At 33.0% G+C, this 17852-nt stretch overlaps 1 protein-coding gene across 1 annotated transcript in view; it reads right to left on the reverse strand.

The window, feature by feature from the left end:
* MS3_00009647 (uncharacterized protein) overlaps window positions 1-17852 on the reverse strand; it is a 94581-nt gene that overhangs the window by 53802 nt on the left and 22927 nt on the right. The window contains exons 2-5 of the mRNA XM_051218043.1: window positions 15865-16132; window positions 6355-6462; window positions 4758-4800; window positions 1616-1697 (exon numbers count right to left, since the gene is read on the reverse strand). Coding sequence (XP_051064474.1) covers window positions 1616-1697; window positions 4758-4800; window positions 6355-6462; window positions 15865-16132 — 501 coding nt within the window. The remainder of the gene's footprint in view (window positions 1-1615; window positions 1698-4757; window positions 4801-6354; window positions 6463-15864; window positions 16133-17852) is intronic.

Raw genomic sequence — 17852 nt, forward strand, 5'->3', positions numbered from 1 at the left:
TTTCAATTTTATCATACGAATACTAATAAAATAAATCATATAACTTAAGGATGTACAGAACCTATACTTGTACAGTCTAAATTTATGCATCAGTCTACGTAATGTAATCATTCTAAATGTTTTTATTCTAAAACTGATCAACTGGTGTTTCAAAAATCACTATATATTTTCAGTACGGTGATGTGGAGATTAGTAAATTTCATTAAAATCAAGAAGTGATCTAAGTTAAACAACCATCTCAAACCCAGAAGCACCAAAGCGCCACTTTGCCTGAGTACGATCGTGCAACTACCCTGGATTAATTGAGGTTAGATATTAACGCCATTGAATAGCGACTCAGTGGTCTAGAGGTTAAGTGTTTGAGCTTGCTACTAAAAGTCTTTGTTTTGATCGCCTATGGTGAGGTTGTGGATGAGCATTGCCAAGGAGTTTCATACTAAGACTAAACAGTTGTCGATGGTAGTCAAACATAGATTGGTCCATGACTTCAATAATAACCATTATATAAATGTTGCAAATTCGGTGTTGAATTATGTGAGTCTCTAAGATGATTGAAAATATCTGTAGCTGAGGATGAGGATGTTTGAGTTGTTATGATGTATTTACAGCTGACTGATCATTGAGTAGTGGCCGATGTCATGTATGTCAGGCCCTTCGCAGTAAAGATTGAATCCTATTGAACAAGTTTCTATGTGGCGACTTGTGGAAGTTACTCGACATCGCAGGCACTATGTTGAGATGTAAGGTGGTGATTTAGTGGTAGTCTGCAGGAAACTCTGGACCTAGCTTCTTGCTACTTGGCACTCGTGGGCAAGGTTTACTTGCGATATCGGGGAACCTCATGCTCTCGGATGGATTCAATCTCAACTCACCTAGCTTCACAGTCAGGCTCAGTTTCTTTGAGTGAGCAATTTTAAATGAAGATTCTGATAAAACGATATAAGTGAAATCAACCAAATCTTTAAAAATTAAACGGTTTACCAAGTTTTCTTGGCCTTAAGACAACTATGTTATGTAGTTTTGAGATATGGGTTTGGAAAGTGATTATTTTGTGAGCTCAATATAACAGGCTCCGTATGAGTGAGTAAACTGGTTTAGGATTATTGTCGATCGATCCTAAAAGAAAGCCATTTTCCATAAGCAATTGTCTGAATTTATTTAACACTTCACCGATTAAATCTTCCGCGCAGATTTATCTAGGATGTACCAGGTTTCTCTAGTTGATCTAAGGAAATCTACCTTGAAAGTTTGCATATTGCCAGTTCTAGGTTGGCCTTTGAGTATCAAGTAAAAATCAATATTTGTATTCAGTGAAATCATAATTATCGCATTTTTTTCAGACTCAATGAGTAATGTGGTAACAAACTGATTTGAACTGATACAAATCAGATTGACATAAGATTCATTACAACACACTGTAGTAAGCAACGATTAAGAAAGCATAAGATATCTTATAGTTATGTCACTTAGTGTAAATTTGCAACGTTATCAATTAATCTATCAATTCTATATAACACTCTGTTCTAATGTGTCTATATTGAACTACTAGTCATTGTAAACAAATTAATTATATTACTCGACTGTGAATTGAATTACATGAGTTAAAATCACTCACCGACTTTTTTCTTGACGAAATTCATTAACTGGATCACTTGGATAATGTTTAACACGAAAATTCAATGATCTTGGACTAACATCTGAAAAAGATTTAGCCATTTATTACGTTAAAGCATTATACATCAAACTGTCTATAATATATAGACATAGTTTTTAATTAGAAAATCATTGGAAATTAAGGACCATTGGATAGTTATCATTTTGTCTTAGTACCAGACTACTCATTGGCAATTCATATGCACGACTCCAATAAAAATCAGACAAATGGCGGGCTCGTGGATGTGCACTGCTGAGAAGTCCCATGTTAAGACGAAATGGCTGTCCAGTGCTTCCAGGTTTTCCATGATGGTCTAACTTCAATTGACTCATGATTTCAACTATTGAACTTAATGTTTTATCCTAAATGTTTATCCTTCAGACCACTACATTGATACCAATACCTTAACTAGTCTAACTTTACATGATTGGCAATATTTTACTACAATCTTCTTGTATAATTCAAAGATAACTATTACACATCTAACTTGATATTAAACTAAATGAATCGCCAGAAATCATTCTTGTCTTTTTAAAATGATGCACCCTACCAGATTTTTATTCTTAATAAGTTTATAATCGAGTTTTCAGTTGATTAAGCCTCATATAACTGTCATTTTCATCTTGCATTATAACACTTTCAGATGTTACTTGGGATTTTAAATGAAGCCTAACAGTACTTAGATTTCACAATTGATTGATCACTTGGTGGTGATCAATGTCATGTGTGTCAAGTCCTTCTTAGTGCAGATCGAATGCTATCGACCACGTTGCAATATGGCTAATAAAGAAAGATCGGTTCAGTGAAGACATTTTCAAAGCTGTACAATCACAAACACATATACTTATTTTTTCAGGATCATAATAATTACAATAATAATAAACTTCTCAACAGTGCACATCCACCGTCCTCCTCGCGAGACTCGAACCAAGGACCTATCAGTCTCAGGCACGAACGCCTAATCTCCAGGCACTGAGCCGGTATTCGATGGTTTTATTGTCTAACTTCAACCGATCCATTATCTTGCACAACCATTCGTTCGCTGTCTCTACCAGACACAGGTAGAGACAGGTATCTACTACAATCTCCACAAGTCACCATTCTAATTTATATATATATATATATATATATATATATATCATTCTTCCTTGGCCCTAATTCCACTCAGTAATACGTTTCAGTCCTGTTTTTTAAGTTACTGTTTTGTAATTTTCAACCTAAGTCAGTTATTCTTATGACCTTTATGTTTTTAATTTTTCTTCATATCTGTCGAGCGGACACTTATCTTTCATATTTATGACTCGTTAATTATTTTCATCCTTCTATTCTTTTCTAACCCTTTGATTATTATCCAACCTCATTTGATGTTTGAAATCATGAATCACTTTGTTATGCAATCTTTTCTCTCTATCTATAAACTTATTCATTTACCAAACAACCATAAATATTTATTTATTTATTTCATGAGTCAACTGAAGCTACACCATCATGGGAAACCTTCAAGTACTTGATATGATCAGTGAAGTTCAACCGTGTCTGTTGTGAGATCATAACTCACTGAAGAAAACGATGGACGGTGACGCGAGTTCATGGATTGGTTGAAGTTAGACATTAACACCATTGGATGCCGTCCCATTGGTCTGGAGGTTAGGCATCCGTACGCGAGACCGATAGGTCCTGGGTTCAAATCCCACGTGCAGAATGGTAGATGTGCACTGTTGAAGAGTCCCATACTAGGACGAACTAACCGTCCATTACTTCCAGGCCTTCAATGGTGATCGAGCTTACATGGATTCATTAATTCAAACCACAAACATTTCTGTTAGTTTTTGACACAAATTAATTTTCTAATTTGATAAACTTAGTTACTTGATTTAAGTGAGATTTAAAAAACTTATATGATGTTATTAATGAGAATTGAATATTTACTGAAACAACAATTATACTACTGAATTTAATTAGTACTGAAAATAACCTTACAATTTCAATGACTATTATTGTTGAATGATTGTATAATCCAGTTAAAATGATTAAACATAAATGTTCTTTCTGTATAATTTATGAATTGTATAAGATTTATGATTTGTTTTCTACTATTTTTACATAAGAAGATAGCAGATCCTGGGTTTTAGTGCAAAACTCATTCATCCATTTAGCTAAATAGAGTTTTGGCATTATAGCATATTTCAGTTCGTAATGAAAACTTACTTACCTACTTCTGTTACCCCTCGTGGTGGAGCATAGACGGCCCACCAGCCCTTTCCATCCAACCCTGACCTGATCAATACTTTCCAGCTCTTTCCAGTTGTTATTCATCCTTTTCATATGGGCTTCTATTTCCCTACATAATGTGTTCTTGGGTTTTCCTCTTTTCCGTTTCCCTTCAGGACTCCAAGTTGAGGCTTGCCTCGTGATGCAGTTTGGTGATTTTCGTAATGTATTTCCTATCCATTTTCATCATTTTTTCCTAAGTTCCTCTTCAACTGGAACTTGCTTTGTTCTCTCCCACAGAAAGCTGTTGGTAATGGTTTCCGATCAACGGACATTGAATATCTTGCTTAGACAACTGTTTATAAGTATTTGTACCTTCTTGATGATGATTGTAGTAGTTCTCTAAGTTTCAGCTCCGTTCAGTAGGATTGTTTTGACGTTTGTATTGAAAATTCTGACTTTGATATTGATTGACTGTTGTTTTGAGTTCCATACGTTCTTCGATTGTAGGAATGTGGCCCTTGCTTTGCCAATCCCCACCTTTACGTCTTCTAATCTAATTCCTAGTCCTAACTATCAACAGTAAATCATTATTCTTATTCCTCACACTGGTTTATAATCCTCACTTAATTCTTGTTAGTAGCTAGGCATACTCAAGATCACACTGATGTCACTCAAAAGTTGTCCATAAATTATAGTCTCACCAAAATCACTATACTTAACCGACTAATCTATGAACTAGATTCATTCTCTACAAAGTTACTCATAATTTACTTGCTTTAACGTACATTATGTTTTGAATAACGTTCTAAGTATTAAGAAGTCACAGTCTTGATTGAATAGATACATTTCGGTAAATATGCAAATTATTAATATGACAAATGTTACTTACATTTTAATTGTTTATAAACAGTTTTAGACATTTCTAGCCATTGCTGTAAAATAAAGATATAAACCTAAATAAAAGCTCAATAACAACCAACACATTCACGATTATGTTAAATACTACTTATTATTAAAGTTTTAGAATATTATAAGTAGCATTCTAGTGTATTGCTATTCTTAATAATATCTTAGGCTAAACTCCGCCTGGAGTCCCTCCAGGGGCTACTGCCGGTCCCAAGCCAGGATAAAGTAGGAGGGTTGGGCATGGGGTTAGCGACGCCATCCCGTAGAAAACTAACTCGCTAAAAAACTCTAAGCAGAAAAAAAAATTATTCAAATCTAAAGTTATGAATTTGTTTAGTTGTCCTTCAACCAATGGGAATAATTAAAATACTCAATCAGGTCTTTTTGTAATTGCTAACTTCAACTGAAGTCCTTCTAGGGTTAGGGATAGTCTCAAGCCCGAGTAAAAAAAGGAAGGTTGGTGAAGGTGTTAGCAACCTCATCCTTTATATGAATTTTGCTTTAAAAAATGTGCCAACCGCAAAAAAGTAATTTATAATTGCTTTATTTATATGTCTACCAGTGGAGAAAAACTACTCATTCCCTAAACTAATGTTAAAGATGTATACACGTTATTTCCTCTTCAAATTCCCTTACAATCATAAAACAATAGTCGATTGTTAACAGTCTTACCCTTAACCCATCAAAACGTCAAAAGTGTTATCTTTAGCCTGAGACATGTCAAACAATCAAACATCCTATTAGAATCAAATGAAATCTGTTGTATTAGAGATGTTATTTATCCTGGTACATGTTTCTCTTATGATCTCTCTCAGTCTTCCCATCTTTTGTCGATATTAAAGGTCGTTCATCGTCTAACTTATTATGTAAAGAGGTCATGTGTTTCTAGCATTACACAAAATTCGGTTATACGAACTGTTAATTATTGTATATTACCTAATATTCTATACTGACGACCATTGGTTTTTCTGAACTTCTGAAAAACAATTGCACTGCGTTGTGTAGAATCCTGAATTCAGTTATTAAGATATGGGGTGAATCTTTTAATGTTATGATATATGGTTGTAAACAGACATTTCAAATCTTGTAAACAACTCACAAGTATCATTTTATCAAATATAAACTAATCACATCAATCACATATCATGATATATCATCTAGAAGAATGAATTGCAGATATATGGAAGCTACATATACGTGAGCACAAACCAGATAAGTGAGTAAGATAGAAAGTTAAACTACAGCTTTATTGATTAAAACTGAAATAAGAATATATGCACACTTATACACAAATAACCACTTTTATCCCTAAGAAAATAAAGTCACATTTTCCACCAATAGCATGTTTTCCTTTTAAAAAAACGAAGCTAAATCTCTACTAACAGAGTACATTTATCTTGTAACCTTTGTCTTATTGGCTCAACTTATCAACAACTACTTTCTAAAAAGTTTTACAAGTAATGTTGCTCTATCGTAAACAATGTATTTGACTTATTCATACTTTGTATATTATATATGTTTAGAGAAAAAACCAAACATGTAAACATATGAAAACTGAATGTATTCATTAAATATCTTACTCGTTGTTTAGAACGATCTAGATAACGTAGACCAAAATAATCTTTTTCAATAATTCCACCTATTCGTTCTATAACTTGATTGAATAATACACGACCAAGACAGTCATTCTATTTTATAAAAATACAAAATAGAATTCAAGAAAATTAATAGTTATTTTGATAAAAATTTGTCTATATGTATATGTGTGGTGTGTGCTACTTATATTGGCATAAGTAGTATATGATGTTAGTAGTGAACAGAAGGTCTGGCAGCAGAGAAACAAGAGGATCGAACAGTAAAAAATTGAAACAGAATGCAATTTGTATGAAAGTGCAAGAACAATGAAGTTTGAGTCACTATAAGACAACTGATGGACATTTTGCAAATTACATATTCACTATTTGATTGTTAGATTTTATTAGCAAGTCCTGTAATTTTATGTCAACTACATTCGTTTGTCCCCACAGGTGTTCCTGCTCACTACATATGTATATACTTCATTATAGACTAGGAATGGAGTATGGTACAAATTCTTTGAAACACAATAGCTAATTGGTTACCAATTGTAACTATTGAAACGTGTATAGAATCTACTTTATGTTAAGATATTTGAATAAACTTTATCTTGAACAATTATTTTATTTCAACGGTTGAGATCATGAGTCAATTGAAGCTAGACCACTATGAAAGACTTGGAAACACTAAACGGCCGTCTCGTCCTATTGTGCGACTCTTTTGTGGTGCGCATCCGCGATCCCGCCTTGCGAGATTCAAACCCAGGGCCTTCAGTCTCGCGTGCGAACGATTTACCCACTGAACCACTGAGTCGGCATTGAATGGTGTTAGTGTCTAACATCAACCAATCCATGAAATTGCGCATTCATCTTCCATTGTACTGAGGTAGATAACTGTCTCTACCCGACACGGATTAGCTCCACTGGTTACGGTTTCTCACCAGAAATCCGAGAATTACCACACGAAGCTAGTGACTAGTGAGCACGAGGAAATTATCAGTATAAACGTCTCCCACTGTACTGGGGTAGATAAATAACTTTCACAGATTAAATCACGAAATGATCTTAGCTAGACCCCCATTAAAAACCTGAAAGCCTTGGACGAACATTTCGTCTTAGTGTATGAATCTTCAGCGATGCGGATACACAATCTGGCAACCAAGAGTCGAATAAATAATTCTTCACATAAAGCCGTTCCTTCGTTCTTATATAGGTTCGTATTAGTTTTGTTCCGCTGTAATAAGTAGTAATTTTGCCACAGTCATAACAAATGTCATGCAGAAATGTTTTACTGCAGTAGATTATCACTACAAAATATTGTGTAAGCACTTTGTTCAGGGTATGATCACGAAAAGAAACTTAATAAGAGATTCGTGAAGATGAAAAGTACCCAGCTGAAATAAATAAAAACCAGTATGCTAACGACTGACTATCAGTGAAACAATTCTCAAGGACGAATGCATGCCAACTGTAACTGATTAAAATCTAGTAAAAACATCAACAATGGGATAATGCAAGATATAACGAATTGAACAAAGATTCATGTGTTATATAAGTGGCTATCTGAATACAATACCCAAGTGGATTTTGTGTTGGACTTCAGGGTGAAAGATATTGAGTTCGAATCCCAGAATAAACATCAACCGTAGGACACAGGTACATCTAGCTAACCAACCCAAAACAAGGTAAAATTTACTACATATCAAAATCGTTCGTAACATTTATGTAAATCTAACACCACTACATTACTGATATTTCATTTTAAACAAAAGATGACTACAATGCTTTAAAAAGTCACTATAAATTATCTCAACAAATTCATAAGTTATCATTAGGCAGTATTGAGTACAGTAGGTGATATATTTTACAGATTTTCTCAAAATATATTCAGGATTACATGAAATTATTGAAGATTCTACCACAAACAGTAACACCTTATTACCAATTATCATTTATTTTACGAGAAGTCGTAGCGTGATTTGTGCTACTGATATCGACAGATATGAGTAGTATGTTTCACTAATCGAAAGTGGAATGCCTGGTGGCAGAAGGTTGCAAAAATAGAAGGCAAGAGAATGAGAACAGAGAAAGATTGGTATTGAAACGAAAGAACAAAACAATTTGAGACAATTGATGGATGTTTTGCAAATAAAGTATTTACTATATGGTTCTCAGATTTTACTAAGAGATTCAGTAATTTGGTATGCAAATACATTTGGTCGTCCCCATCTGAGTTCTCGTTCACTACAGTAGTAGTAGTAGTAGTGTTACTATTATTAATCTTATAATTATTAGTCCAATTACTTGCGTCATACAGGTTATCATTTTAATTTGGTTTTAAAACATGATAGAACTACCAAGTTATGACAATTTACAGTCAGTCGGGCATGAAACATTAGGACAATGAGATGAAAAGCAAAGCAGTAGAAACAATAGTGTTGGCAATGATAGTAAGGAATACTAAGCGTTGAGAATATGGTTAAAAAAGGCAAAATGAAAAAGAAACGTTTGAAAGAATACTGGAGCTCAAAACCGATAAGGAGATAAATAGTGATGAATGTACGGGATTCATCGTGACTGATCCTGATCCATGTCAACCAGTTATATCGTCTAAATTAATCAATTAATGAAATTAATTATAGAAACATATTCTTACATCTTTCACTATGAAATAATCACTTATAAATTCTATCAAATCTCTTTCATTAACAATTATTTAGATTTTAACTAAGGTCATGAACCAATAAACGTTAGATCATTACTTAAAACATAAAAGCACCGGACGGTCGTTCCTCCTAGTACGGGACTTCTCAGCGGTTATTTGTACAACAGTCAATTAATAACAACTATTGACCATGTGCCCTCTAGTGACTGGCTTCAAGAAGAATTTCCTGGAGTTCAGTTGAGAAGCCGTGACCAGTGTAGTTCAACTATGTCTGTTGTGAAGTAGTTACTTACTGAAGACAACGGTGGATGGTCGAGCAATATCGTGGATGGGTTGAAGCTAAGCATTAACATTGCTAGATGCCGGTTCAGTGGTCCAGAGGTTAAATGTTCGTACTCGAAACCGAAGGTCCTGGGTTCTAGCCCCACTTGTGGGATCGTGAATATGCACTGTTGAAGAGTCTCATATTAGGACGAAATGGCGGTCCAGTTCCTTCGAGTTTTCAATGATGATCTAATGTCCTGTGATTCCAGGTTTTCAATGATGGTCTAACATTCATCCATTCATGATATCAATTTAAACTCAACAATCTTCACAACCTTATATTGATAGCTAATAATTTACACATCCAATATTGCTTAAAGATTATAAAATCGATTTTAGGAGAATAAACAGTTTGGATTGGTATATCCTCTTATTGATAGTGTGAACACACAGAGTACTAATACTACTACAACTACTATTACCACTGTAACTAAATAGTAGAAAAATGCATATTGCTGAAAATGTCAAGCCTTTTACATTAACCAATAGAATTAATTTCATGGTTTAATCGATTATTAATAAGGGAATAATTAACAAGACATTCAATAATGTAAGAAAAAACTCCCTATTTTTACTAAAGTATTGTAGAACAATCAATAATGTATATTTCCTGATATAAGAAAACGTTTTAAAACACAAAAATGAGGATACACACAATACAAATACTAAGTTGATGTATATATATTAACTTACATTATTTATAAATTAATTATTTACTCAGTATTAATTAGATTAACTGTATGATGTAATTGTACTTAGATGTTAAATATTAGAACAACAGACTTTGTAGACACGATGACTAGAAACACAACGTATTGAATATATATAATTTAATTTCAATGGTTGAGATCATGAGTCAATTGAAGCTAGACCACTATGAAAAACTTGGAAACACTGAACGGCCATTTCGTCCTATTGTGGGACTCCTCTGTAGCAGTGCGCATCCACGACCTCGCCTTGAGAGAATCGAATCCAAGACCTATCAGTCTTCATGGTGGTCTAGCTTCAATTGACTCATGATCTCAACCGTTGAAACCACTATAATATCTATAAAACCCATTCTGATATACAATTTAATTAATTAAATTTGTACAGATCAGATATCAAATATATTAGTGATTCCGGTAGTTAAACCATTAAATTAGTGTATGGAATCATTATATAGTTGTTTGATCACAGTCTGTGAATGATTAATATGTTTAAACTTTAATTTTATTATTCTAACTTTTGTAAGTCAACATCTAAGACTGATTAAATTTGAGACGATGGAGGAGATTTGTAGCTCAGATGAATGATTTAGGTGGAGTTTTGTTGTCTCAGCTCATATCGATGCTTGTGGACAACTGGAAAAAGGTTTAAGATTTTAAATAAGAGGAATACTAAAAGCACAAGGGAATTTGTAGAAGCTTGACACTCAGGTTAATCAGCGATCAACAAACACATTGAAATCGATCCAATCTATCAACTAATCAGAAAATTCTTGGACAAACATTGGAACAAGAATCAAATCAGTAGGATATACAATCAAAATAAGGATGTAGACAAATACAGGTTAAATGTCAACAATAACAAATCAAGATCGAGGTCGATAGAACAAGCTGCGAGTCATATGTGCAGAAATTTGAACACTACACATTTATCTGAAGTTTGAACTGATGATTATGTTCAGAAGAACGATGACAGATCCATGATAAAACCATCCAGCACAAAGAACCAAACTCCACCTACAAATGATTGAATTTCAGTCAAAAATGTCAACAACGAGACAATTCCAATTATTATCAAGTAAACTAACATTCATACCCATTGCATAGGTAATTGATTATCTGAACTCAGCAGTTAAATTAATAACGCATTGAGGTGAGAGTATAATTTCTGAACAGACCCATGGAATCAAATTTATACAAAGATATTCGTCAATATTTTTACAAATAGTCTAACATAAATTGGGCGCCGAATATATAAAAAACATTGTTTGTGCAAAATTATATTAGAAATAATCATCGCGATTGGAATTTAGATAATTCCAACGTTTCATTCAGCAAACTTGTTTCGAATCTTCCAAGAATATCATCAAGATCAAAATTATCAAGAAGTATATAATATTTAACTCCGCCTGTAACTCTTCTAGAGTTACTGCCGGTCCCAAGCCTGGATAAAGGAGGAGGGTTGGGTATGGGATTACCGGCTCCATCTTGTAGAAACCCAATTCGCTAAAAAAGCACTAACCGGGAAAAGTAATTCAAACCATTTAAAATCTGCCTGAGAGTTAGATCTTCATTTCGAAAATTTATGAGGCCTCATAGTGAGAGCCGAGTTTTTTCGAAAGTCATGAGGCCGATATGTTTTTTGATAATTTCGGTTTTTATTTTAATCCTGAAGAAATCAAGACAAACTTGCCGGACGAAACGGTGGAATTATTCAAGTTTCAGTAACTGCAATCATTTTACAAAAGTAATTCTACACAAACAATGAAATTAAAAGTACCAAGTCTTGGATTTTGACGCCAAATTCATTCATCTATATGGCCAAATAGCATTTCAGCATTTCAGCAAATATCAGTTCATGATGAGAAATCTATATTTAATTCCTAACCCCACCCTATAACTCACAGTCTTATTCGTAATTCATTACACTTATTAAAAACCCTCATTCAACCCTAATAAGTAGATGAAGCCCCTTAAGGTCACTTCAGCATCACTCTAAAGTCGTCCATGTATTGTAATCTCGCCCGCATTATAGGTTAATACCAAAAGTTCTGAAATCGAGTACCGTGGCGTGGGGGGGGATAATAGCTGTGCTATTAACGTAAATCTAACTGACCATTTCGATGTACGACGAAACATGTATCCTAAATTCTAGTGTTGGTAATGAATAATGTTTTATCAGTCTAGTCTATTAAGGATGGTTGAATTCTGCAGACTGAGTTCCAGTGTAGCATTAATCTGGATGATTCAGCACCATATAGACTATGTTTGATGTTAAATGACTAGAAGTAGTTGATAGAAAACCATGCTCGACCTACGTTTGATCCTAGTTGATACTCGTCATGCTAAGAAATACTTTTTATCTTGAGGGAACTGATGTTGTCTGATACTCTGTCTTATGAGCTGTAATAACCAATGGAACAAAATAAATATACAGGAACAAAAGAAATGCAATTAAGGTTAGACATAAATACCGAAATCTCCTCTCAAATTATATCGAGGATTGAACTCTATTCAGTTAATTATTTATTTACTAAATTCCAAACAAACAAGTATACATCAGGAGGTGCTTACATCCCAGTGATGATATTCTCATTAATACTTGAACCAATTACCTTCCTCTTCAAATACACAATATGTAATCGACAGAACTACTGAAACCACATAATCACAACCCTTAATATTTTGTGACATAATGGTTGTATCAAGACAATCCATACTGGATGAACATATCCCAACAAAAACAAATCAGAATTTACTTCAAAATATTAATAAAGGGATAACTCGAACCCTTAATAATAATGATGGTATACATTTGGCAACAGAAAGGTTTATTTGTTTATAATCAGAGGGGAGATTTTGTGGATATTACAGCAATTTTAATGGTTGAATTCGTGAGTCGATTGAAGCTAGACCATCATGGAAAACCTGGAAGCACTGGACGGCTGTTCCGTCTTAGTTTGGGACTCCTCTGTGGCAGTGCGCATCCACGATCCCGCTTCGCGAGAGCTATCGGTCTCGTGTGTGAATGCTTAACCTCTAGACCACTGAGCCGGTATCCAGTTAAAGTTAGACATTAACACCGTTGGATTATGGCTCAGTGGTTTATTTGTTTGTTTATTTTTTATTTAGGTACGACACTTCACGACTGGATAATTATTTACTGAGTATTTTTGTTAGTCTGGACAAAAAGGAGATATATTCAGGTCAACTTTTTATTATCAATGACATTTATGATGAATGTAGATTTAAAAGACACATAAAATGATATTAAACCAAATTACTTTATAGCTTAACATTTATTTCAATTAACCGTCATAATAAACTAGTTATACTGTCCTCAGTTTAACAGATGTTTTAGATGTATAACTGATTAATAAATCATATTTAAATAGATGCAATCAGTATAATAAAACTAAACTGAATACAACAATTGTCTATTTTTATTACTTTAAAATAGAATGTAAGAATTTTGATAGAGTTTTGTTCTCCGAGTTGAATACTTTGATCGTAGAGCTTTCATCGTTCTTCTGAACGGTATCATCAGCATAAACTTCATGTAAAGCTTCATAACCAAACTATCCAGCTCCAAAGAACAAAACACCATCAAAGTCATTCACTTGAGCTATAAATCTTTTCCACCATCTCAGAATATAAGACTTTTATAGTAGAAAGTTAATTAGAGATGTTAATATGTAACCTGTATATTTGTTTAAGTTTAAATTTTAGCAACATTATTTCTTGGGATAAAATAAGTGTTTGTAAAGTTCTGGTGTATCCGTTCTTCAATGTCCAATAGTCGTGCAATGTCTAATATACTTGATTTCAAGCTGTAGTTTCCCCCCCACACACACACACACTTATTTGTTTTTTTATTCAATAAGTTAGGATGTACTATAGTGTTCTGTGCATAAAAGATATAAGTAGATAGATTGAAATAAAATCCCTAATAAAAGTTACACTCTTCTATGTAGCTCTTACATACTAAAAGAATGTTAATATGTATGTTAATCCACTTTTAATGAAGACTAAGAAAATGATGATTATACTCATATGGCTTCTTACAATTATCTAATAACATCCAAAACCAGGAAGAAAGATTTTAAACAAGTCCCTCAAATTTTACCTTTCTATAGGTGTTTTTCATCATTAATCACTTCATTTTTATCCAGCTGTTAGTTAAAAGTGACCAAATTATACATTTAATAATGTAAGACTAAAAGTAACTTTAAAGAGTATATTTCTTGCTCTAAAATTGTTTCCACTGTATATAACACCATGTTTAATAACATAAACAAAGGTAGACAAATTACACATCCCTTGTCGTGAAACCAGTAGGTCCTGGCTTCGAATCCCGCGGGGTGCGGGATCGTGGATGCGCACTGTTGAGGAGTCCCATACTAGGACGAAACGTCCGTTCAGTGCTTTCAGGTTTTCCATGGTGGTCTAGCTTCAATTGACTCATGATTCCAACCTGAGAACTTTCAAATGATCATATCGATTTAAATATACTTGAAAAGAACAATAAAACAGGTATCTACGAGTTTTGTTGAATATATTCCAAAAGAAACCTATCACTTTGAGGAGAAAATGCTCTTCACATTTTGATAGTATGACATTTAATTGAGAAAGAACAAAGTGATTGCAAAATAATCAACAAATAATCCAATTCCATATTATCAAACTTTTTGGAAGTCAAAGCAATTACAACATTTGAACTTGACCTTTCTATACAAAAGTAATTAATGGTTAACCTTCATAGGCCTTAATAACTAAAGCATTTTGGACTCACTACTCATTTTTATTATTATTCAGTTAATTAGAATGACAGTCTAGTGGGTTCTCTTCACACATTCCTTCCCTCTAAACTCCCTAGATTTTTTTTCATATTGATTAATGGAATCATCTTGAAATACTCTAGAAATGTCACTTTATGTATCTAGAAAAAAAACTTACTTTAAAAAATTTAATTTTTAATTATATATACATCCTAAGCTCATTAATTCTGATTTTTAAACAATCCATTTTGTTTAAATCACTACAGAAGATCCTAAGTTTGATTCTCGGATCTGAGGTTGTGGGTGCGCACTCTTGATGAGTCCTACACTAGGACAAAATGGTCATCTATTCCTATGTTTTCAGTAATGGTCTAACTAAGATCAGCTAGCGATTTAATTTATATAAATTAGACTAACTCAAATTCCTCTATGTTATTAATTTATTTGGCGCGAATTCCAAATTATGAGAGTGATAATTCAAAATCACTAAATCTATTAGGTTACATATTGACATGAAGATAAATCAACGAAACATCTAGTGAATTTTAACAGTTGAATTCATGAGTCAATTTTGAGCCAGACCACTATTGAAAACCTGGAAGCACAGGACGGCCGTTTCGTACTAATATGGGACTTTCCATTAGTGCTCATTCATGATTCCGCACACAGTGCTCGAACCCAGGATCTTCTGTCTCGCACGTGAACCATTTGGTTGACTCAGAATTTAAGTGTTAGAATACTAAAATCTTCACAAACCCTGATACTTAGTGAATTCATGATTTTCTAGAATAAATGTCGTGTTTTTTTCTTCATTTATGCTTTATTATCAATCACATTTCACAAATAAATCTATTGAATATATTTTGTATGGAAAAATTAAATACCCTAGCCTATAAATGCTTATGTTTATAAAATTATTAACTAATTTTAGCCATACTCATCAATATATATTTATGTTCCAGTGAACTGTTTAGTACATCAGTGTATTTATCGAAAAATATCGATCATATCAAATCAATAATTCAGTTAACCCTAGACTTACCGTAACTTCCAACTGTAATGGAACCTCTTCATCACTTAATAATTTAACTTCAACCATAAAAAATCCAGCATTTCCATCCATATTTTCATGTGATAAAGTTCCCGTTGGTGATTTTGAACTTAAAGGCGATGTTGGATGAACTGACCAACTAATAGATGGGATGCGTTCAGAACTACGTTCTGATTGAACAGTCAATGATCTTGTCGGATATGTATCAATGGGATCCAAAAGAAGTTTTGCTGTATCATTGCGAACTTCACTTTGAGATCTAAAATAATGAAGAAAAAAAAGTAATAACTGTTCAATTAACTTTGTATATATAAAACAATCAATGTTTTCATATCATAAACAACATAATATTACTAAGTTTTTAGCACGTATACACAAGTGATTAATTTGCATACATCCAGTGATAATATCTCTGTACTGAATAAATAAAATCATGCAGTCTGATTAAATACAATGAACTTCTTCGGATAGATTAGAATGAATTTCAGTAATAAGTTATTATTCTAATGATTCTTTTTAGAAGACAAAGGATTCAGTACAATAAATGACAGTCTACTAACGTCAAATCAGTAACTCGATGTGGGGGTACTAGCAAATGAACATGAAAAAAATATTTTTTTTTATTTGAGGAAAATTTATTTTCTGAGCATTGAATGAAGACAGAAACTAAATTCACCACGTAACTAGTCGATTAACAAAATATGAGTTTTGGGGATATGTCGTCCCCAACATATCCTATAAAAGGAAATGCATACACATGAAGAACAGAAATAGTCTTATATAAAAACAATTATTAGTGTTTTATAAAAATGGATGGATTATGGCTAGTGGCTAAATTTAAGAAGTACATTTCATTTTATTCTGGACTCATCATCAGAATGTATTTGGATCCAAGTGTTAATGTTTACATTGAGAATTAAACCGCTTCACATGTCCAATGTGCTATTCATTGATAAACTTTAACTAACAATCATGGTTTTGGATGAAGGATAATTAACTTGAGAATAACGTTGTAATTTCAAAGGTCAGTAAATTTATATAAACATGCTACAAACTATATAATACGATTATAAGAAGTTATATTACTACGTGACTACTCTGAATATAATACATTTATTTAATCAACAAACAATAATCATCCATACAACTGACTTAATGAACTTGATCATTCCTTGTTATATTATTACAATATAAAGATTCCGTAGTACTGTGTATAAAAAAATCAGACGAATACATTCCAAATGCTTTAAAATGAAACTATATCCTACTTAAAGTGTACTCCTCATTATCTAATCTGTAGTTAACTATCAATTTAAAGTAAATAGTTTACTCGAAGCAATCTATCGATATATATGATCAATAATTTTAGTTATTCTTTCAGGTCATCCAATGGGCAGGGCTATAATGAAAACGGGCACTATATAATTTATATTATATGGTAAATGAGTAAAGATTGACTTAGTCTGATATATATATATATAATACCCAACAAAGTTCGTCTGAATTAGATTGTTTCATCACTACGGGTTGACGCCCAAAGCCAAGTTTTATAATAAATAACAATAGTATACTCACATTTATACATAAACATAGGGAATAGGATATAGTTGAAATTCAAAGGCAAATTTATTAACTTTGTATTAAATTTAACAATATACCCAGTGAATTAAACTCTTGTTATTATGTGATGACACCCTGTTTCTTCTTTAAATGTTTCTCAATAAGTACAAAATATGTATTCAAATAGAGGAGTGTTCACAGACATGAATATCACTGCTTATATTAGAAAAATTATCAACCAAATGATCGATAAAAAAAATGAAATAAACAAAAGTTATCATTATAAAAGAAGATGGATGGTGACTAGCAGTAGGATCCAGAATGCGCATTTCGTCTTTCTTGGGACTCGTTGTGTGGATGTACTCACATCCCAGAGTTGATGTTCACTCCAAGACTGATCAATTGCAGTCGTAAATATC

The sequence above is a fragment of the Schistosoma haematobium genome, chromosome 7, assembly GCF_000699445.3.
Source record: "Schistosoma haematobium chromosome 7, whole genome shotgun sequence".
In the NCBI taxonomy this organism is placed as follows: domain Eukaryota; kingdom Metazoa; phylum Platyhelminthes; class Trematoda; order Strigeidida; family Schistosomatidae; genus Schistosoma; species Schistosoma haematobium.